At 41.9% G+C, this 22,500-nt stretch overlaps 1 protein-coding gene across 1 annotated transcript in view; it reads right to left on the bottom strand.

Annotated features, from left to right (window-relative positions):
- Positions 1–11,361, bottom strand: part of CNTNAP5 (contactin associated protein family member 5) — a 272,631-nt gene extending 261,270 nt beyond the window's left edge. The window contains exon 1 of the mRNA XM_021526152.3: positions 10,989–11,361. Coding sequence (XP_021381827.2) covers positions 10,989–11,064 — 76 coding nt within the window. The 5' untranslated portion in view covers positions 11,065–11,361. The remainder of the gene's footprint in view (positions 1–10,988) is intronic.
- Positions 11,362–22,500: the final 11,139 nt, after the last annotated feature.

Below are 22,500 nucleotides of genomic sequence, written 5' to 3'. Positions count from 1 at the left end.
CAGATAATTTCACTTGTAATTGTGATGTACCCTGGTAAAGTCTGTCAGGTGTTAGAATACTGACCTCAGTGCCTGTGCTAATTAGATGAAATAGAAAAAAAGCCCAGGCTCTATAAATCAGATTCTGCTAAGGTTAGGATGGGTGCAAGATGGAGAGGGTAGGAGGAAAATCTGTTCTCTTATAGCTCTGACTCATTGTCTGCTTGCTATCAGAGAAAGGTTTTCAAATCAGGATTTCTTTATTTAATTCACAGAAGCCATTAATGCCTGGACCAATGGCAAAACTGGTGATGTTTGGATCAAGGCTGTCAAGGCAAGTGAAATAACATGTATTTGTGGTGAAATGGGATGAGTCATGGCCGTTGACACCACCTCCTTAGAAGTTTAAGTGGAAAAATGACCTGTGTTCAGTGAGCAGGTCTTTTCTCTATGTCTTCTGCTGAGGTCTCAAGGAAGAAAGCAACTTCCTTTGTACAGGTTGGCTTCACCTGACAAAGCCAGCCACAGCTCCTAAGCAAAAGCACAGATGAAAAGTACATCCTCACTGCTTGTCTGAAAAATAGTCTGGGTGTTTGCAAACACTTGGTTAGGAATATGGGCACGTAAAGGAGTTTGTAATCCCAGCTCCTAATGGAGCAGTAAAGAGACTGCTTTGGCTCATGTGCAGTCTCTCTGGAGGAGGACCCAGGAAACAGGACCAGCTACCAAGCATAGATTTCAAAAGGAAAATAGTTTATAATCTGCAAAAAAAAAAAATTATTTATTTTATAGATAAAATGCTTAACATTAATAATTTAGCAAGTACATGTACCTAACGTTACTAACAAAAAGCTATCTATATGCTTTTTAGGAACAAATTCTCATCTGTGGACCCAGGAGCATCAGCATCATGAGCTGACATTTGCCTGGAAGCAGTACCACTGGACTATCAGCTTTTCTGAACACCTAAAATGTGTTCTGTAATGCTTGTAAAATGCTGCTACCAAAGTGTAGTCTTATGTATTACAGTGGAGTGTATTCAACTCAGAGGGTACTGGAAACAGAACAACTGTTGAAAAAAATGCAAAGAAGTGTGCAAAAGGATGTGCAACTTTAACTGTATTTTCAGTAAGTTGCATACAAGGGTGGCACAGAATATGACAGTAGAACAGGTCAACTCACTCTCAAATGAGGAGCTCAAAAGAAACCATTAAGAAAAAAAATAGTTCTTCCCACTGCTGACAAGTACAAACACAACTTGTATTGCATACATTGCCAGACAGATTTTAAGGAAAATAAACTTTTCAGGAGAACAATAAAAGGGATCTGTATACTGGATGAACAGGCTTCTGAGGAAAAGATGATCTGAAATTCAAGTACAAGTCATTGCCTTAATTTTCTCGAAATTTAGACCAGGTCCTAGATGAACTGAGTCTGCACAAGAATTCAATGAATAACTGTCTAAGAATAATGAGAATTAATATTACATATAAGATGAGCTCTGTACTTAAGAAGCAGAGCTGGGAAAAGAGAATTTGATAATCCATAAATATTTGAATGCTGCAAGCTACATCTGACTGAAATTCATCAAATTTTCATTTTCTTTTCCAAACAAACAGTCTCTGTGAAAAATGCCATAGCTGTTTAATCTTCCTCAGGGTTGCTGAAGGAGGCTCTTCCTCTAAAATTAAAATGAAAACTATTTTCCTACAAAATTAAAAATAGTAAAACAACACAAACTAACCCCTCTGAACTTTTGGGGGCACTGTTCTTTCTGTGTAAGGTTTCTCCCTCCTTTCTGATGCTCTGTTTAGTGTTGACATAGGAGGTCCACCAAGGGTTGGGCAGCCTAGGGGTAAAGAGCCCATCTAGAATCCAACTCACTCAAGTTCATATTCTGTTTCTCCAGAGACTTCCTATGCAGGTTTACAAAGAGCACCTGAGCTCCTCTGGAGCACCAGTTCCTGCAGGGGCACTGAATCTCTCCTTCCCAGTGACATGTCTATCCAGGAGGAGATGGGCAGATGGTCACCAGGATTGTGTGAATACACACATCACAGCATGTTCCAGAGCATGTGCTCTGCCCAAGAGGGGCTCACTGTGGGTGTTTTCACAGGCATGTGGAGACCATGAGACTTTAGAGCCACTGAAAAACCTCCATCATTTTCATTTGAGGTCGTTTGTGCAGGATTACTTAGATTTAGGATTTATAGGATTATGTAGGTTCACTTATGCAAGTTCCCCCAAGGCCAGGTCTGGAGGACCATATTCTGTGAACAGACGCTCCTTCTCCATTGTATTTGCCATTTCTATTTGGCTTATCTTACCCTGTGCTCTGTGGAAAATGAGTGTTCCTTAGCTCTTTATCTGGGGGGCAGGCGTTTATCAAAATCTATTAAATATTTAGACCTTTATATAGCAAGTAATGCTGCTAACATGTTTGACTTAAATTATACCCCACTGGCAAATCAAATTAGAGAAGATTTGAGAAAATCTACCTTTTAAAACAAAAGCTGATTTCCTCCATGTTCAGCCATTTGTGGGATTAACTTTTTTAATGGGTTTTTATGTGCACAGTGTTTTTGTTTTCATGGATACTAGGAGAGGATGAATTATTCATCAAGGGAAAAAAACATCTACAACATGCATTTTCACAGCTTATTTGGTCCCTTTTGTCCTATTCATAAATCAATCCTGATTACTACAAATGAATGCGCTCCCACTAAGGGTTCACTGATGACTCACTTGGACCATTAATTTAGACCTCTTCACTGAGTGCATTAGGAAGCTGCCACTGGTAATAGGAAACTGGAAGAACATTCTTTGTGACCTCCTCTCTTTGCCTGCACACCCCAGACTCCTTCTCCTGCTCCTGTGTATAATTTTATAGACACAACACATATTTTCCAGTTAGAACATGCCATTTCCCTCCTGCTCCAGTGACAAATTTACATGAAGGGAAGAAAGAAAATTATATATTAATGCCCAGCAGGTTGCTTTTATGACCAAGGAGGAGAGCAGAGAGCAGTGGCTCAGTATCTACATCCTAAGTGGGGGCAACTAATGCCCACACATAAAGACTTCACTGAATTGTTATGGGAATGACTACAGATGTGTCACTGGTGGCATAGATCAGAAGGCATTTATCTCTGTTCCTGAAATGCTGACGAGCTGTCATCAGTGAAGAACCATTGTCATCGAGGAACAATGCTTCACCATTTAGAGCAGTAAATGGAACAAGCCAATTCTTTTCCAGGCAGTACAGAATTTATCAACTCCTTATTGCCCAGCTGGGAACAAAGAGAGGATTCTACCCATTTGAAAATTATTATTATTATTTACTACTTTATTGGCAACACAGTGCACTGAATAGTTTTAGAAGAAAAATTTATGCCCCAGAATTCCTAAGGGTCAACACTCAATCTTTCTCAATACACACAATAAAAGAGAGAAGGAAAACACATTTGTTTCCTTCCCAGTCCAATCACTGCAGTGCCACGGTGGTTAGCATTGAGCACCAGTCTGCTTCATGTGCTGGGGCTCTGTGCTGAACCCTAACTGCCAATGTCAAAAGAGAAACATTCCTCTTGATATGATACCAGTTATTCTTTGCAGCTTCCACTGCTGTGGTTGCTGCTGAATAGCTTTTGAGTATTTTCAAATACCAAACTGAATGGAATGCTTTGTGTCCCACTGCAACTCAATGCCCTTTATGCCATAAAGATATCACAGATCCCAAGCAATTAACAGTTTGGAAAAGAGTACATTAACAGCAGATACTAAAAGCCTTTTATAGTCCTGAACAGTATTCAATGAGCAAGTGCAAAGTTAGCTTTTTCTTGTTACTGCTTTTAGGAATTCACCTAACACTGATGCTCATTAAAAATACCTCTTAACCTCAAATTCAGAGTTGTATTGTCCAGCGTGGGAACAGTGAAGGAATTTTACAACTTTATCACTGGTGTAACGTGCTTGATGCTGACTAAGACAGGAGGGAGTCCCACAGACTTTGCAGCAAACCTCCAGCACCTGCATCCTACTCATTTATAAACTCAGTCTATCAGGAATCTGGGCTACCTGTTCCAATGCAAGCACATCAGCATAATCCTGGAGCTGAAACACCTCCAGACCATGAGTCACAGTGGTGCTGGATGCTACTTTACATTTAGTCACTTGGATAATCTCCATTCATATAAAAAAAAAAATTGTTAAGCTGCTGTTATCCAAAGCCTGTTTCAACCAGGCTGAAACTGAGGGTTCACCAGAAGCTTCCTCCTACCTGCTGTACACCAGCACACAGGGCTCTGATTCCAAGCCTCACTCCTCTCTCATCTGGCATGTGCAAAATGAGGACAAAAGGTGGGCTACCACTGATAGAGAAGAGACTAGTTCTGCTTCTGTGATGTGAACAATTTCTTGACTTTTCTTTCTAACACTAAAACCTTCTTCTCCAGCACAAAAACATCTCCAACTCCATATATGTTTGACAAAGAGTAGACAAGCCAATATTATTTCCACAGACAACTTCTGCCATAGAAAAAAGACTTTTTTTATCACAGATGTCCATTAATTCATCCCATCCTGTTGTTCTGGCTGCAGCACACTCATGGTAATTAGAATATTCAAGGACTACACAGGTTGAGATCCCTGGTGTTGCATTAGAGAATGCAAAGTTAAAGAGGTCTTTATTAGGGTAGAGAAACGCTGGATAAAATAAAACCTGCCATAGCCACTTTGTGCTCTGCACCTTATTTTCAGTTTAAGTACTACAATAGTACATTCAAAAAATCCAAAAGAACAGTTCTGAAAGCCTCTAATTGACAGGTTACAAAATACAACATAAGAGAATGAACATAAGAACCAGGACTCTAATGCCCATTTAGTATTGTAGATAGGTAGACTCATGCAGACTTCCAGTGCTTTATCCTCAATTTGTACTGATAATCTCTGGGCACAGAGTTCTGCAGGAGATGAAATAAATTATCCAAGTTCCAGCATATGTTTGTAAGAACATAGAGAAAGAGCTAGCACCATGCAAAGGAAAAACACAGCAAGAAAAATGGGATTCCTCCTCTAGAATACAGACCAAGCAGGATCCTTTACGACATTTACAAATGGCTTCATGCCCTTTCTTTTATTAAGCTACCATTCTTTATTTTTGGAGAAAATACCAGTTAAAGTATTAAATATTTTCTGCATATATCAAAATATATCTGTGTAGAAGGGCAGTTAGATCACCACACTATGAACTATCACTTTTTTTTTAACTGCTTAACAGAACAGATAATTAAAAATACAAAAATCTGTGCTTTGCAATCCTTTTTTTTTCCCCTCTAACTTCTATATTTAATTATTTTCATCATTTAAAACATCATTTGCAATCATCTAGTGAACAAATGGCATTACTAGCCCCAGAGAACATGCACAGGTAAATTTAAAAAAAATCAGTGACAACATTAATACAAGGAAATTAATAACCAATTTTATCAGCCCAATACTGTGTATCAAGAAAAATTCAAAATACTGTTTTTCTCTAACTTACAGACATGACAAAATGTCTGCTGATGCTTTCTGCCTTACCAAGTGATGCCTTCAAAACCTTCAAGAACTGCCTGTGATTTTAAACCTTCATTATATCATTATTATATTATTACTTTCCCCTTTCTTTTAGTTTCAGTAGAAGGAGCTTAGTTAAAAGCAAAAACAAAAAAACTAGTTCATGTCCCTTAAAGACTTTACTGAAAGAAGAAGGAAAACGTTCATACAAATCTACCAGTTCTTTTCTCTTTTGCACAGACCCAGAAGAGATGAGTCCAGCAGGAGCGACATCCTACAGAGATAATACTTGTATCAGTAAGGCCACAGCAGACTGAAAATGTAGATGCTACAGAACTAGGATATCATTTCCCTAATTCTGAGAGTGGAAAAACACAGCAGAGTTCTTTATTATTTGAAAAAAAAAGGGGGGGAAAGGCACAGCAGGTTACCTGGAGCCCTGTACAGACAGCCCTGGAACACTCAGGAGGATTCTGTAGGCTGGTAGGCAAAGGGGAAGGGGATAGAGAGCCTGGCACGTGTGAGCTGGCACTTACACCTTCCATCCTCTGTTTCTCCCCTTATTCAGAGAAGGGGATAGGTAAGACTGTAATTCAAGTTTGCCAATAGAGCTGAAACCTGTCACATCTACAGAAAATCCATTTTGGGGGCTAAAAATAAACAAATGCTACCTCACACTCCCACTGCTTTCATATTCCTATTCATTTCAGTTTTCAGATATCCAAACTCCAATTGCTTCAAATAGCAGCAGAGAAAGAAGAAGGAGGGGAAAAGGAAATGAGGAGTAGTCTATGGATTTAGAAACTACTACATATAGCAAATATGAATATGAATTAACAACAGGGAATGGGACACAACCATGCCAGATGGGATCGACTCAATTGACCCCTAAGGCTTCATTTCAGCTACTTGGATTCTCACACTGATTGTATATTCATCTCTTGTTTATATACAAACCTTCAGTTTCCCATTGGTAAAGAATGATTACAGTACTTAAACTTCCCCAGTCCTACACGGACTGGAATGCTGGCAGAAGCCTGAACATGCCATGTGCAGGGAGAGCTTCACAAGTAGGTTGTTCTACCCACCATATTTTACACTTGAAGTCTCTACTTTGTACAAATGTACCAAACACATTTGAAAACAAATTGTTCTTGCTGTTAATTTATAAGGAAAAACCTGCTGTATTTGCATGACATTAAGAGGGGGGAAAAAAACAAAAGAAAATGTCCAAGCTGGTAATATATTGGACACTGAGATAATAACCCTGGATGGATTCCTGTAGCTGGCAATGTCATCTGCCTGGTGGATGCAGAATCCAAAGACCTTTGTAGTCCATGGAATAACCAGCTTGAGACTGATTCACAGCCAATGAGTGCTGACTGAGTCAGAGGGACTGAAAGTTAGATACTGACAGGTCTGCAAAGGAGGCACCCACCAGCTGTGGGCCATTCACAGCTTTTCTCCCAGGAAATTTCATTGTTTTTGACAATTTCTCCATTGATGCATCTGAAGGCATGAAAAAGCTAGCATTTGTGTTCTCCCCTGTATGAAACGGAGGAAGGCATGTCTGAACATTATTCTCTTGTTAAGAATATTTAAGTTCTGGAGGCAGAGGAAAAGCCTGAGATTTATCTGCTGCTCTTTACACAGTCTGCAAGCACACAAGGCACAAACCAACGATCAATATTCTACCTTATTTCAGCACAGCTTTTCAAACTTAGCATTTCTGACCACACGGATAGAAAGGTCACTGTTGAAGAGACCTCTTGCCTTTGCCACAGTTGATTCAACAGGTCTCGTTTGTGCTGTTACATAAATCCCAGACACACCCTCCTGATCTTGATGGCCTCAAATATCCAAAGTCAGATTTGCTCCTGTAAGTTTCCACTTACACTTGGCTGACTCCTGTGCAACTATCGCCACTGCAGAGAAAAGGCTAAAATCAGAGTGAACACTGGATGCCAAAAATAAATAAATACATAATATATATAACTTCCATGTAAAAAAAAAATACATTTTCTTTAGTTTGTTTTCTTTTTTTCAAAATAAAGAAAAAAACAGATGCACCTTGCCTATTTTTAACTGAACAGAATTATTAAAGACAGATGTGTCCTGTAAGGCCACATGGAAATCTACTGCAGAGTAATGGACTGTACATTGACCATCCATTTCTGCAAGTACTTCAGTAGATGATCACATTCTACTACACATTGAATTCCTGCAGCTTTGGCTGACACTTATGACTGGATTTAAGTGAAAGGTTTGAAAGTCTCCTGATCAGCTAGTAAGTGAAAAGGAATAATAAATGTTAGTGATGTAGGTACCAGAGGCAGCTGTGTTCTGGAACAGAAACATGTAATAACTGGAGAATAACTTTCACTATGGGGGTTAAAAGGCGCCACTTGACCAGGAGGTGTTTTAATCTGCTACATCTTCTCAGGCCATGTGTGAAAAGTCAGTCAGGAAAAATACATGTAAGTGGGAGGGAGGCATAAGGTGTAAAATAGCAATAGGGAACATTTTTAAAGCTACACAACACTAAACTGGGTGGAAGATCACTGATGGCTCCTGCAATTCTTTTTGCAGCTGCAAACTAGCCCTGAACTGATATAGAAAAATGCTTAAGAAAAACATGAGTTCATATCTCCTTTCATTTTTGTACTACAGCTCCCTCCTTCCAACTTCATAATGAAAAAAAGGGGGGGGGGGGGGGGGAGGAAGGGCTCAACAAGTCTAGACTCAAAGGTACTAATGTTTTCAGATCACAGAATATGCTGCTAAAGGGCAACTAATTTGTTATATAGCAGGCAAGGCTTTATGTCTCCTTGTCTATCCGATAAATGTTGAAGTTTCAGTTCTCCCAGACATCACATACAACACATTTTCAGCATTACGTACATGGCTATTTATTCATTTTCTAGTAATTAGTACCCTGGGGAGAAATCAGATTGCCACTCTATTTACCTAATTTAATAAAATATTGCAAAATGCAAAGTGGGAGGAATTTCTAATGTTTTATTAGCATTTGGCAATTCTGATCTTTCTAATGATGTCTACTGACCCCTAGCCTGTAGCTGTGTTTCAAAGCAGTTTCTTCACCAATTCTTTCTTTAATTAAAAACTATTACCAAAGAGAAAATTAGAATCAAATAGCTCAGTGACAGAGAAGATTTTTACTTACTCAGGACTTTAATTTTACAGTAAATTAAATGAGTGAGAAAATAATAATTTTTAAAGAGTTTTATAATTTACAAGTAAGGGGAAAAAACTGAATTATATTAAAGACATATTAGATATTAGGAGGAAAATTAAATGAGCTGCACTCTCTCCCCCTACTCCCAAGCATAGTTCTTTTCAACCATAAATACTGTCCCCAGTTTTGTTCTTGTTCATAAAATCTGTCAGAAACAAACCTGCTGAAGTCATTGTAAGCATACCAGTACTGGTATCTGAATGAAACTCCTTTGGTCAAAGTATTCAAATTGAGAGGGTGCAGAACCCATCCTTTCCCATTTGCATTTGGGTTTTCACATAGAAGCTTCTGACAGTCACCTGCATGGAAGCTTCTCATATGTGGAATTTGGTTCTTTCCTTTGGTACCTGGAAGCTCAGTAACCCTTTAAACTGATGGCACTTTCATACAGCTACTTGAATATATTTTAGGATACTGCTTCAATATTTTAGCCCACATATAAGCTTTCTTGGCCCAAAACTGAGGAAGAGTGCACAGCCTCCCTGAGCTCCAACATAAGGAGATGATTTATTTAAGCAGGTGATGAATTTTCATACTGGTTGCAATTATTGAGGTCCGTACGAGCACACATAGATCTTCACATGCGAATCTAACGAGGTTCCTAGGGAACTTGCAGCTATTACAGATTCACAGGCTCCTTCACTCAGCTCCTGGGAAAGCACTTACAGCTGATTCCATGCTAATTCATTGCTCAATGAATAAGTAAAATCTGTACAGTATAATAAAACCATTGATCATCATGCTTTAAGATTGACTCCTAAATATTTAGGAAGCAGCGGATATTCAATGGAAATGTTTATTGGCACTGTGAAATTAAACTGTCACCCGTGAAATAGTAAAACTCATTAACGCGGAGTTTCTTTTTAAGTGTTAGGAATTAACTTTATGGCCGCATCCGTAACGGCAAGCCTCAGCCTTAAATCGCCTGCCATTTAGTGCTCGCCAGCGATATTAAAACATATTAACCGCGATTTAATTGACTGGAAATTAAAGGAGATAAGAGGAGGAAAACGCACGTGTAGGAAAGGAGAAGAAAGAGGAAAGAGGCCGGGCCGTTGGGAGGAGGAGGACGGACGGACAGATGGACGGACGGACGGACAGATGGACGGACGGACGGACGGACGGACGGCGCTGCCCGCGGGGCTCGGCCGGGGCAGCGCCGCCGGCGGGACAACAGCGCCCTCTCGCGGCCGCCGCCCGCCCCGCGCCGCCCGCCGGGAGGCCGCGCCGGGAGCGCCGCTCCAGCCCCGCGGCAGCCCGGGGAGCACCCACGGAGCATCACCGCCTGTCTGTCTGTCTGCGCTCCGGGAGCATCACCGCCTGTCTGTCTGTCTGCGCTCCGGGAGCATCACCGCCTCTCTGCCTGTCTGCGCTCCGGGAGCATCACCGCCTGCTCCGCGCTCCGGCACGCTCCGCACCGCCGGTACCCGGCCGCACCGGGTTCGCCCAAGCGCGCCCGTAAAGCCGCCGCCGCTGTCCGCCCGCTGGAGCACCGCAAAGCCCGGCGGTCAGGGATGCTCCTGCCTGCGGGGACCGACCCCGCAGGGCCGGCAGAGATACGTGGCGAACTTACAAGCGGATCTCCCGGGTCGGGGGGGAAAGAGCGGCGGCGATTTGCCAGCCAGGAAATGGTGGGGCAGCAGGGAGGACGAGCACCACGCCCCGGGACACAGCCGCGCCCGTGGGAAGCGCCCAGGGAACCGACGGTACCGCCGGGCCACGAGAAGACGCTGAGCGCCACTAGCGCTGCTCCGCCAGCCTGGAGCCAGGCTGCGCCCGCAACATCGCGACATCCCCCGGCCCCTGCGGGAAGGACCGACCCTCCCGGCCAGGCAGAGGCGCGACCCCGGCCCCGTCCCGGCCGGTGGCCCGCAGCCGATGCGGGGGACAGCGGCCACCGACCGCAAAAAGATGCGGCCAATAGAAGGACACCAAACCGTGCGGAAAACCCGAGCGGCTCCTCGCAGGCTCCAGCGTCTCCCGTTCACTCCCACATCCACACCTGCAGGACGGTGGAGAGCAGTCCCTCCATCTGGCCCCAACTTTGCATTTCTGAGCTCCATTAGCAAAGCGGAGCCGAGCTAAGTTTCTCAGAGGTCACGGCGCAATAATCCCCTTTTTTCGTAGAGTTACTCCCCATCTCTTCCTCCCGCCCCCGACCCAACCCCAGGCAACTCCTCGCACTCCCGTTACTCACAATTTGTTGCAGTTAATCCCAGATGCCATAAAGTGAAGAGCAGCAGAGTGAAGCCCCCGAGGGCTCGGGAATCCATCTTCAGCCCCGGAGGGGGAAGCCAGCCGCCCGCCTGTCTCCCCTGGTCCCGGTCTCCGAGCGCCTCTGAGCCTCTGTGCGCTCGCTCTGCCTCCGCTCATTTACTCCATACGGCATCCGAGCACTCCGGGTGGAGGGAAGCCGGGGCCGGCCGGGGGACTCTTCGCAGCCCTCGGAGCCGCTCCGGACGGCGGTAGCGGTGCCCGAGCCGAGCCCGCTGCCCCGACTGCCGCCGCGGCGATTCACCTTGCGAGCAGCGGCTGGGTGGGAAGCACCAGCCGCTCGCTGGGCACCTCCTTATAGGCGAGAGCCGCGCTGCACTCCACCTCCTCCCAGCCCCCTGGAAATTGCTCCTCCTCGCCTTCCAGGGAGGATCCTTACTGCAATCTTCACGCGTTGTTGATAAGCATCAGAGTCACGGAGTAAATCAGATGCCTGGAGAAAAAAAAAAAAAAAAAAAATTAAATCTTCCTCACTTTTTTTTTTTTTCCCTTTAGATAGCACTGTAGCTGGAACATTTTAAAGATCCCCGGCTCAGATGTTTGCTTATGAATACATATGTTATATACATATACATAAAATATACATGATATCCTGGCATGTACAGAGCCGACAGAGCCCCAGCCCCTCTGGCGAGGCTCAACCTCACGTCCAGGGAAGGGGGATGACCTCGGACGGGACTGATGCTCTACCTTGCTCTTGTGTCAAGCCTGGTCCAGAGCTTCCCTGCCTGGCCCTCCCAGAAGGCGATGAGAGGTGGTCCCAGGGCTTCCAGAAGAGACGCGGGGAGCTCTCGTTAGCGGCCCCGGCCTGAAGAGGAACGCGGTCCCCGGGACAGCGGACCGGGACCCGGACCAGCACCAATGGTCTGTGCCCCTCTCCCGGCTGGCGAGGGTGATGCTTGCAAAAATCAGATTTCCTGACGGATTGACTGATTGATTACCCGACTGCTCAGCAGCTGAACAGGCCAGGATTACCTTCCCGAGGGGTGTACAAGAAACTAGAGCTGAGCCCGCATCCCGCCCTCCCCCGGCGGCCGGGGCGCTCGGAGCCGGCCCGCTCCGCCCGCAGCCGCCCCGGGCAAGGCAGACCTGAGCCCGGCTCATCCCTGCCGGGGTCACGCCTTGCTGCTTTGCTGCGGCGTCACCCCACATCAATAGAGTGCTGCATCACAGTCAGGCCAACATTGCATTAGCGATTCCGCTGTAATCTGCCAGGAGAGTGTGTTTGGGGAGTCTTTGGGGATAGGGAGGGGGAAGCCGATGGTGCTCGAAAGCCGCTGGTGCTCAGCCATAATCTCTCACAAGGAATAATCAGAAGAAATAGACTGTTCCCCAAAGCCATCCCGACCTGCCAGCGGAGAGCAGAAGTTTAAATTCCTGGCGTGCTGTAAACCTCATTTTAAAAAGCAAGGAGGGTGGAGGAAAGACACTGTGCTTAGCTATTAGGCACTAACTGCGCCAGAGAGGTGTCAGGGGGACATCTTATCTTTAAAGAGGTAGTCGGCTTGGAAAGCAAAAGTCCACATTTAAAAATTGACCTAATTATTTCAGTTTCTGTTGTTACAAGTGACACAAGTGATACAAGGTTAAACAGGAAGGATCGCTGCTTAGCACCAAGGCTTTCAGTCGGAGTCTACAAAGGATTTAGTCAGACAAAACTAAGACTTAGGACAAACTTAAAAACTTAATGAGCTCTACAAGTGTTTAATTTTTGACTTCTAACACATCTGAACACACCAAGGTTTCATCTTTGCTCATGCAAAGACCTGATCCAGTCGCTCTACACTCTGAGCAGAATGAGATTTTGGAAATTAGGGGTGGCAGTCAGACCAAGGCTAAGTCACCTACGTGAAGTGTGTGCTTTCCACTACACAGGCCCCGGTGGAGTTATTAAACGGATCAGCCAGGAGAGCTTTGTGCAAGGGCACAGACACCTTTGTGTCTGAGCAGGCCCATTTTTGAAGGTAGTGAGCTCTGCTCATTTCCCTCAGCGGATGGGGAGAGAGAGGGTCTCCTATTCATGTTTTCTGTTCCTAGTCAGAAACATCTCATCCTTCCATACCAGTCATAATTGGTGACTCTGATCTGGGAACTAAGCATTGCTTTGCTGCATTAGGCCAGGAGGCTGAAGGACTGAGAAAATTATGCTATTAACTTGACTTTTTCAGGTGAGTGATCAAGTTTTAGAAGTGCTAGCAGTGCTTCCAGAGCTACCACCTTGAGTAAAGCTAATCAGTAGAATACATCAGAAATCTTAAACCAGAGGGGGTTTTCTCTGGAGACACAAGTCTTTGACACGCTCACAACCTTGCAGCTATGTATTCTGAAATTAGCGGCGTTCAAAAGAAGGAAATTAAAAATGGGGAGGGGTTTTTCATGCTTTCCTTTTAAAAAATAATTAAAAATTAAATTGACTGTGTTTCAAATATTTTCAGTGTCTCTTTAAACTCTCTGGCACATTGGTACACTTTTTAACTGGCTCACAGAACTAATTAGTGGCTTGTTTATAGGAAAACAGATGTGGAAATGAATTATGCAGACTAATTAAAAGCTATCAGTAAATATGAGCCCCATCCTACAATGCATCCCAGTGGTCACCAATATGGATCTGACTGCAGAATCTGGACCCCAGTTATAATATTGGTTTTCAAATCACCCTTGTGAGACACACCTCTTCCGTAATCTCCTTTGTATCATAAATGCCAGGCATTGCCTTAAGATTTGTGAATGTTTGGGTGCAGGAGCACTACTACTGAGAAGTTATGACCAGAGTGGAGGGCTACGCAGCTGTTTGTTGTGGGAAATTATGTAAATAATGTCATGTTTAAGGGCTTTTTGCCAGAAAGATTTTTATTAGAGTAAATTTATTAATTACTATTAAAGCTGTTCAGACAAAAACTGTGGCTCATCATCAATTACAGATCTGAGTACCCTGGATTTTGGGGAAACTCAGTTGTTTATTTAGTTTTGGTGTATCTGGACATTATTCAAATTCATGATGGTTGTCACTGAAGGTGTTTCAAAGCCTTGGCTATGAGTGGAGGCTTTATTACACCATAGTTATTAGTCCTCTCTAACTCACAGTTTTTAACTCCTTTCTAACTCTTGCATTCACTGTGGCACATTTTCTTCTCCTCAGTGAAAGCAAAACTGACCTGAACAGAGAAGACCCTGATTTCTTTCCTTTCTTTGGCTGCCTCTTCTTTGATAAATTTCATTTATACCCTTTTGCCAGTTACTCAATGTTCACTCCCTGTTTGTTAAACAAGGGGAACACACCAATCAATACCTCCTCTTGTTCATTTGGCAGGAGGAGAAATATCCAAATATCTGGCACCTGTTCAGAACCTGCACTCACAGCAATCATAGTTTTTGGAGACAATGCCAATCATCATTATCTCACTGTAACATTAGGTTATCTGGCTGTCTGAGTCCTTGGTGAGAAAGCCTAACATGGGCTAAGAAATCAGGTCCTTAATCCCTGCACCCTGATGGCAGCTGAGTGTCCCTGTTAATGCTGCCCAGGACCAGGCAGGGCATGACCTGCGTGATGGGATGACAAAAACAAGCAGCATTACACCAAGAGCTGGCCCCATCACAGCCTTACTGGCTTTACAATGCAAGCCACAAATTGCTGAAATTGAGCATTTAAGTTTTTTAGCCTCAGTGTCCTCAAGTCTATTCTACCAGTCTGGAGCCTTGTTATTTGAGCCGAAGGAATCATTTGTGGGAATTAATGAATAGCAGAGCAAAGCAAAGGAAGGACATGAACACATAAGGAAGAGCAGGAAAAGATGGCTGCCACCAGGGAAGTTAGTGATTGTATTTTTGCATTTTTAAGGAGAAAGCTTTTTTTATTTAAATGTTTATCTGAGGAGGTAGATATATCTGTGATCAGATAAACTTGTTTTCTTTCCTAGAGTCAGTAAACAGCATTAGTACTGCTATAACCCATGTTGAGTTTGCCACTAGAAGCAATAGCAGTTTAGTCCATGAATACAAACAATCCAGCTGTTTGGATAATTGCAGCTGGAAGCTTTATCTCTGACCCCAACTGTACAGAATCCATGGAAGGAGAATAGCATTACATATATGAAAACTTAATTGTACATGGCTTTGGGATCATATACTGCAGTTTCCTGTTGATAACTAAGAATTTATCTGAAGAATATGTTTCCTACCAGAAACTCTAAAGGTCACATAAAAAAAACCCTGAAGGTCATTTATTTCTTTTTCCCTTTAAGTATTCTCCTATAAATAGAAAGGACTCATTCATTAAAGAGAATAGGTGGGAAGCTTTCATAAAACACACCGACCCCAGCCAGGTGAGTGCAGCAGCAGGCTGCTCATTATCCTTGGATAGATCCACAGCATACCTAAGTCCAGAGGATAGGAAAATGTAATGATCTGCTGGGATAATCTGATGGCCAGTAGCATTTTGGAGATGCATGCTGAGATTAGGTAAAACAAATCAGATGTCAAGCTGTGCAGCGATTATTGGAACACAAAGAACTCAAATCACCACTTCCTCCCCCGGCCTTCCCCCCATTATTTTACCACTGTCTGCTGGTATTATTGCTTTCATTACATTATCTTGTCTGCCTATGAAGACACTTGTGTCAATCATGGCCAGATACAGCTACCGGTCTTAAAAGATCAATAACCTGAGTAAATAATAGTACAAATGACTAAGGCTACAAATTACCTAGGGACTGAAATAGGCCTTATTTGGGCCACACTCCTCCCTGTTGTGATTCCAGTGACATTGTGCGTTGCAGTGCTGGAAGGAGTCACAGAGGACACAGCCATGGTCTGCTGTCTGTGCTGGTTCCCTACCAAACACAGTGGTGAGCTCTAGCTGGGCCTGTCACCGTTGTCTCCCTGAGCAATGCTGCTTTTTTGCTGAAATGCAGAATAATCCTGGTGCAGTTATTGTCCCAGAACCAGCTTTCCACCAGTGCCCAGTGAAGAGATGGACTTCATGAGGTGTTGGCATAACTGCAAACCCCATTCCTGTGGTCTCATGAACCACAATCAGCCCAGATGAGAGAGCTCATACACAAACTAATGCATTTTTCCCCCTTGTTCTGAAGCCATACAAACTAGAATGAAGAAACTTCTAAAAAGTCCCTGGACAGTTAGGTGTCTCAGGATGGATGTAGTCCTTGGAGTACAGCTGGCTAACTAATGGGAACATAGTAGAATGAGGTCTATGAGTCTCCCAGCTGAGGTCAAAGCCCAGCATCTGTCCCACAATACTTAGAAACTTAAGACAAACAAGACAAAAGAAATTGCAGAAGCTGGGGAAGCATTTAGCAAAAATCTCTATTTGATAGGCACCCCAGTTCAGACTACAGAGTTGGAAGGGAGGAATGTTTTCTGTATGAATGCTTTTTTCCGTACATAAAGAAGACAGCTTTACTTGTCACTCATTGGTGGCTATCAAGTCTCTGTTTTGCAGAGATCCAGTCATTCAGTGATGGAATTATAGTGTCTGCCACGTCACCAATGTGAGTAATGACATATAATGAATAGACACTGTGATAGATTTTCAGAGGCAATTAGCAATTCTGCATGAACAACCAAGGTCTCCCTTAAGGGGCATTTTATTCCAAATGATTTGGGCCTTTACTTGCTCAGTGCCATGATCTTCCTGTTCAAAAAAGACAGGTAAAAGGAGAGGGATCCAAAATCATTAGCCTCCATTGAACATTTGCACCTCAGTCTACCACTAATCCATAGTCTCATGCTCTAGGAGAGAAACAATCACCTGGGCCTATATACATAACAAACAACTTTGAATGTCTCCATGATTATACTGAGGAAGTTTTCAAGGAGTAAAAAAGAGAGCTAATTTCATGAAATAAATCATTGGTGACAAATGGCTCATCCAGTGCTTGCACTCAGAAAATTATTATTAGCAGCAGCTGGGCTGGGTATGACAACCTATATTCAGACATTCTCTTTACTGTTCTGCCTGTCCTTCACTAATCTCTTGTTGTGGATGGAGGTCAGAGAGGAGTGAAAAGAGGAAAGTTGTGTGGAAGCTAATGCAATCATTAGGTCATTTTAAACCTTTCTGCAATTATCATACAGAAGGAGTCAACTGAGAATAATGAAAGACAAGATGGTAATTTAGACTCCCTTGAAAAAGAGGAAGAAGAGAATATACCTTGTCTCAAAAGCCATCAGGATTTTTAAATTCAATCCTGTGGGAATGGGCAGCTCCTGAGCACTCCTGTGTTGCTCTCTTCTCATAGGAACAAGATATTCACAATCTTAGGCCCAAATTTTTGAAAATATCTACCTTTCTAAAGGCTGATGCTGTAATTTCTTTGATGCAGACATTAAAGGACATGGAACAAAAATGAAATTAATAGCGGTTCTTTAGTCACAGTATCACTGACCTGCTTCTAGACAAAGTATTTGCCAAGGGCTGAGCTGAAAGTTAATCTGGTCTAAACTATGAAAATCCCATTATGTTGTGGATGTGTGTATATCTGTATACACACATGCATATATACACATATATTTGTACATAAATATATACAGACACACAGAAATCTGTGTAAAACAGGAAATCAAACAAGGTAAACTTGCCCCTCACTAGGAGATCCATTTATTTCCTACCTACTGACTAAAAAATGTTTATTTCCTCTAGGAAGTGAATGCATTTGCATCAAAATGAAACAGTTCCATGTAGACCTACCACTGTCTTTTCAAAGCAAAGTGATTTTAACTCAGTGAGAGAGAGATGATTATACAGTAATGTGTAGGCCTGAGTCAGACACGCTCATCTTACTTCTGACTGCAGCCAGCTTGAGGTATAGGAATCCTCTGCTTTCTGCCAGTCTGGATTGCAGGCTGCACTGGAGATAATGAATCCCTCCTACTTGCCAAAGATCTGCTGACAACATGAGAATATTAACATATTGTAGCTAAGTACAAGGGTGGATATTCAGGGGTTCTCTAGCAATCAATGTATTTTGCTTTCACTATTACAAAAACAATAAGTGATTTGAACAACCACTATCAAAACTAAGCCAAAATTAGAAGTCCAAATTATTTTTTTCTGACTCTCAGGGTCTGTTTTTTGCTTGTTGTAAGGACAGTTATATTGGGTGGTGTTGTAAATTCCACGATAAGGAAAAAAATCAAACTCACTGCTGAGATTTTTTTTATGCTCAGGATTTAAACCAGAGCAAACAAGTCTCACCATGTTCCCACTAAGGAGGAGGAATCCCAGGAGGCCAAACTTGTGTGCACTTAATAGTTGTGTGTTGAATCAGTTGAGGTTCAGGCAGAAAACGTGCACGAATAGCCCAGATTTCACTGAGCCTGCATGAAGGGAGCTTTCTTGGCTGTGTGCAAGGCTGAAGACCAAGGGGTGAAGTGCAGTAAACTGTGCCTTGGAGTTCAGCTAAACCCCTGACTTTAACCTGTCATCCACACAGTGTGAATATGAGCTAAATTTGAGCTTGAGACTGGATTCAGACTCACTTTCAAGGGTTGCAGAAATGTATCCAGGATCAAAAGGCAGGATCAAGCCACAGAAAGAGTGTGGCAAAGCTAGGAGGCTAGCCCAGGTTCTCTTTGTTTTCTTAATTGGATTCATTGTCTCATATTATCTCTCCAGTCTGAAAATTAGGTTCATAAATGTAACAACTCAAGAGAATAATAGCCATCTGTGGCAACAGCATACAACTCTAATCCTATCTGAATAGACAGCAAAATACAGCAGAGACATTTGACTTTGTTTCTCCATCTTAGGAGTTAAGATGTTCATTGCGGGCAGATCCAGATAGCAGAGAATCTCAACAGTGACAAGAAGGTCACAAGCATGCAGAGTGCTCCATAAAAACCTTTAGCATTGTCTAATATAAAGAATAAAATGTGGAAATGAGGAGTATGTATTGACATCTATGTGTGTTAGTACCACTTATGTAATTGAATTTATTATAAGCAACTTAATTCCCAGAGTGCAATTATAACAGATGGATAAACAAGATGCAATATATTGTTCACTTTATGACAATGATCACATAATTCCAGCTTCAATGCTTTTACTGTTTGCATGAAGCATTGATTAATAAAGCTTTGAAAGGATATCAGACAAAGATACATGAATATGTGATGTGAGTGAAATTACTCCCCAGTACAAAATCTAGGGAAGCTGTGTCAGGGATGAAAATGATCTATTCTGTCCACTAGGTTCTCCTTGACAAAGGCTGAGCAGCAACTACAACCAGCTATAATCGTTATCCTCCACTTTCATTCTTTCTTAATCTACTTTTTTATCCATTTACATCATGAGCCTTTGAGAAAGAGTCACTCTCCTCCCTATCCATGTCTGCACATGCTGTAGTTCTGACCCCACTGTGAAGTTTGTAGAATCACAGTATTACCATAGGTCAAGGATTACACAAACAATTAGCACTCTGCCAGCACAGCAGTGAGCAAAATCACAATGTCAAAAAAGGAAATAATCACCAAGAGCTTAGGAGGATGAAGGGTTAATTAATTTACCACAAAGCCATGTCACTGGAGATGCATTCTGTGGATTAACATTACTGATACATCCATTTTGTTAAGTGGATACAGTTGTCTGCTGACACTGCTTCACTTGAGCTGATTGTATTATTGAGGTATCTCACAAAAACTGATACCAATTCCCGTTAGGGATTTTAGCAAAACTACAACTCAGCTTTTAAGATTTTGAGTATTCTGAAATTAAAGAGTGGACAGTGTAACAATCAATTTGGTTCTGAATTAGAAAATGTATTTCTTAATAATTGTATTATTGGTCAGTTCTAGGAGAAAAAGGGATGCTTAATGAAAGATCACATACCTGGCTATATCTAGGTGAAATCTTTCTCTTTCTTTATCACCTCAAAGATGATTGAAATGAAAGGTCAAGGTTAAATCTGTAATTTTGAGGTGGTTAGGTGATATCCCATGTCTGTAGTTTATCCTTCTGGCACATAAGATTTTTTTTTTCTGAGAATTCTTTAATTCCCAAATCTGCTGAATATGCCCTATTGACCTATTGTCCTTGGGAAATGCTATTTTGAAAACTACTGGTTAAACTTTCTGGGTTAAGCATCCCCTAATGGAACTGTATATAGCTCCATCTAAGTTTAATGCTCACTTACATCAGCTGGATGTCATATGGTGCTAAAATGAAATGCAGTGTCCAAAATCTATAGGTTTCATATAAGGTTTTATATAATTTTAAGCTATCTGGAGAAATTGGGAGTGTTTATCTTTGGGAATTTTGTGTTACCTCATCTTACACTGATACAAAGGAAGATAACACCAAATGAAGGGGACATGGAGCAAAATGAAGAGGACATGGAGCAAATAGGTTTTTTAAGAGTCTGTACTAATCTTCACAGGTTTTGCTTGTTTTTGGTTTTTTGTTTTGTTTTGTTTTTTTTTCTCTCATAAGCTCTTCCTAAAGTGTAGAAGATAAGTTATTTACTGGGAATAATCCTGTTAGGAGAATAATGTTGTACACATCCATCTCTCCACAGATCGCATGCTACAGGGACACCAACATTTGAAATCAAAGAGTGATATCTTGCTATCTAGCCCTAAAGAGAACTCCAATTTATTGCACTCCATAATATGCAATAAATATATGTGATGTCAAATCATGAAGCATAAACTGTAAAGCAGAGGTGAGAAAGACACTTAGAAAAAGAAAATTTTTGTCTTTTTGATAGAAAGAGATTTAGGGTGAGAGGGCACCATACAACATTCTTAGTAAGCTTTTTTTTTTTTTGGCTTTTAGTCTGCTGAAAGAATAAAGTACATGCCTCCCTTCTCTACTAAATACTTTTCTGAAGATAAACAGTTATTTTAATGGAACAGGAGATTGCATAATATTTGTGAAGTCCTTGAACTTTCCACTGGCTGCAGATTTCTCTGTTCAAGTCCAGATGATTTATACAATGTAAAAATGCATTTGGTAAGTTTTTCATTGACATTACTAGGAAGGTGTAATGACTGTCACTCTGATGTCAGCAGGAGGTGCTGTCAAGAAGGGTAAGGAAAAAAAACCCTTAAAACCCCCTGCAGACAATCAAGAAGAAATCTTGTGCTCTTGAGTAATTACAATTCTCAAGGAAAAAAAATAGACTTGGATAAACCTGGAGGCACCTTTATATTTTTCCTTTTGAAACCTTCCATCTCCCTGACATTACGCTTTGCTGTTCTGTCATTTCTGTCATTGTGTCATGCTGGGATAGTTCTTTCTTCAGGGGGGAGGGAATATATTTGGTCCAAATATCTCACTGTGCCAACATTTAAAACAAAGTCTTTGTTGAGACTTTTTAAAGAAGCCTTTTAACGAACAAACAGATATATTCTTTGTCTGTTGGAAGAGAAGCTGCAATTATCAGGAGAATTTCATTTCAAATGGCACGTACATTTTTCATGTGGGTGGTGAGGTAGGAAGGCATCTCAGTGGTAGGTTACAGTCATGTTTGTTATGTACTTTGAATGTTACTTTTCTGCTTTCAGCATGGTGCTTTTTTTTTTCTGAGGTGCACAGGAAGCCTGGAGCAGTAAAGAGCCTCCCTTCCATGCCATTTTCCCACTTGTAAAGAAATTATGACTGAAATTGCAGTTGTGAAGGTATGCAGTCAAGGAAATTGCATCCCAGGGAAGGGTCATGTCTTGCTGAAAGTTATTGCTGTCCCTTTATCTAGACAGAAAATGGCTGAACAACTCTCTTGTGTTACTCTGTTCCTTCCAGTTCCTTCCTGTATGGATAATTTTCTCTGCTTTCTTTCTCATGCCCTGTCGCACAATGACACGAAATAACTCACGCACTTACTTAAGATGTAAAAGAAGGAAAATAGTAAAAGGAAGTAACTTTTATTTCTGATTTCACAATATACAGAATTCTAAAAGTGACAGTGGATTGGAGGATGAAATTGCCACCTCTCCAACTACACTGGTCAAACTAAGTCTATCGATTCTCTTGTGCTACAAAGAGGAATGCAAAACAATCATTAATTGTATGAAGAGTGCATGAGAACTCCAGTAGAAATATGTAAACATCAGAAGGCATGGAAAACTTTTAAAAGAACTTTTAAACTTTTAAAATATCAGGGCGACAATTCCCTTCCTTTTTATCACTCCATCCACATCCTTTTTCTTCTTTCTCTTCATGGACTAGTCAGGTCATGTGCCATCAAAATATGCTCTTCCTTATGAACTTTTTGGATCTCATATAATTCTCAAAACCATCAATGGTGTGATTTGGTTTTGCTTTGTTTTGGATTGCTGGTTTTGTTGAGTTTTCTTTGTGTTTGAAGTTGATGTTGCCTTTAATTACTTCCTCTTCCCTGAAAGTCCATTGTACTGTCTATATTGTTCCTATCTCTGCTTTCTGACTCTTCCATTAGTGCTCCTCCAGGCTTAGAGAG

The sequence above is a fragment of the Lonchura striata genome, chromosome 8 (assembly GCF_046129695.1).
Source record: "Lonchura striata isolate bLonStr1 chromosome 8, bLonStr1.mat, whole genome shotgun sequence".
Taxonomy (NCBI): domain Eukaryota; kingdom Metazoa; phylum Chordata; class Aves; order Passeriformes; family Estrildidae; genus Lonchura; species Lonchura striata.
The sequence above is the reverse complement of the archived record's forward strand: the minus strand, read 5'-3'. Positions and strand labels throughout refer to the sequence as shown.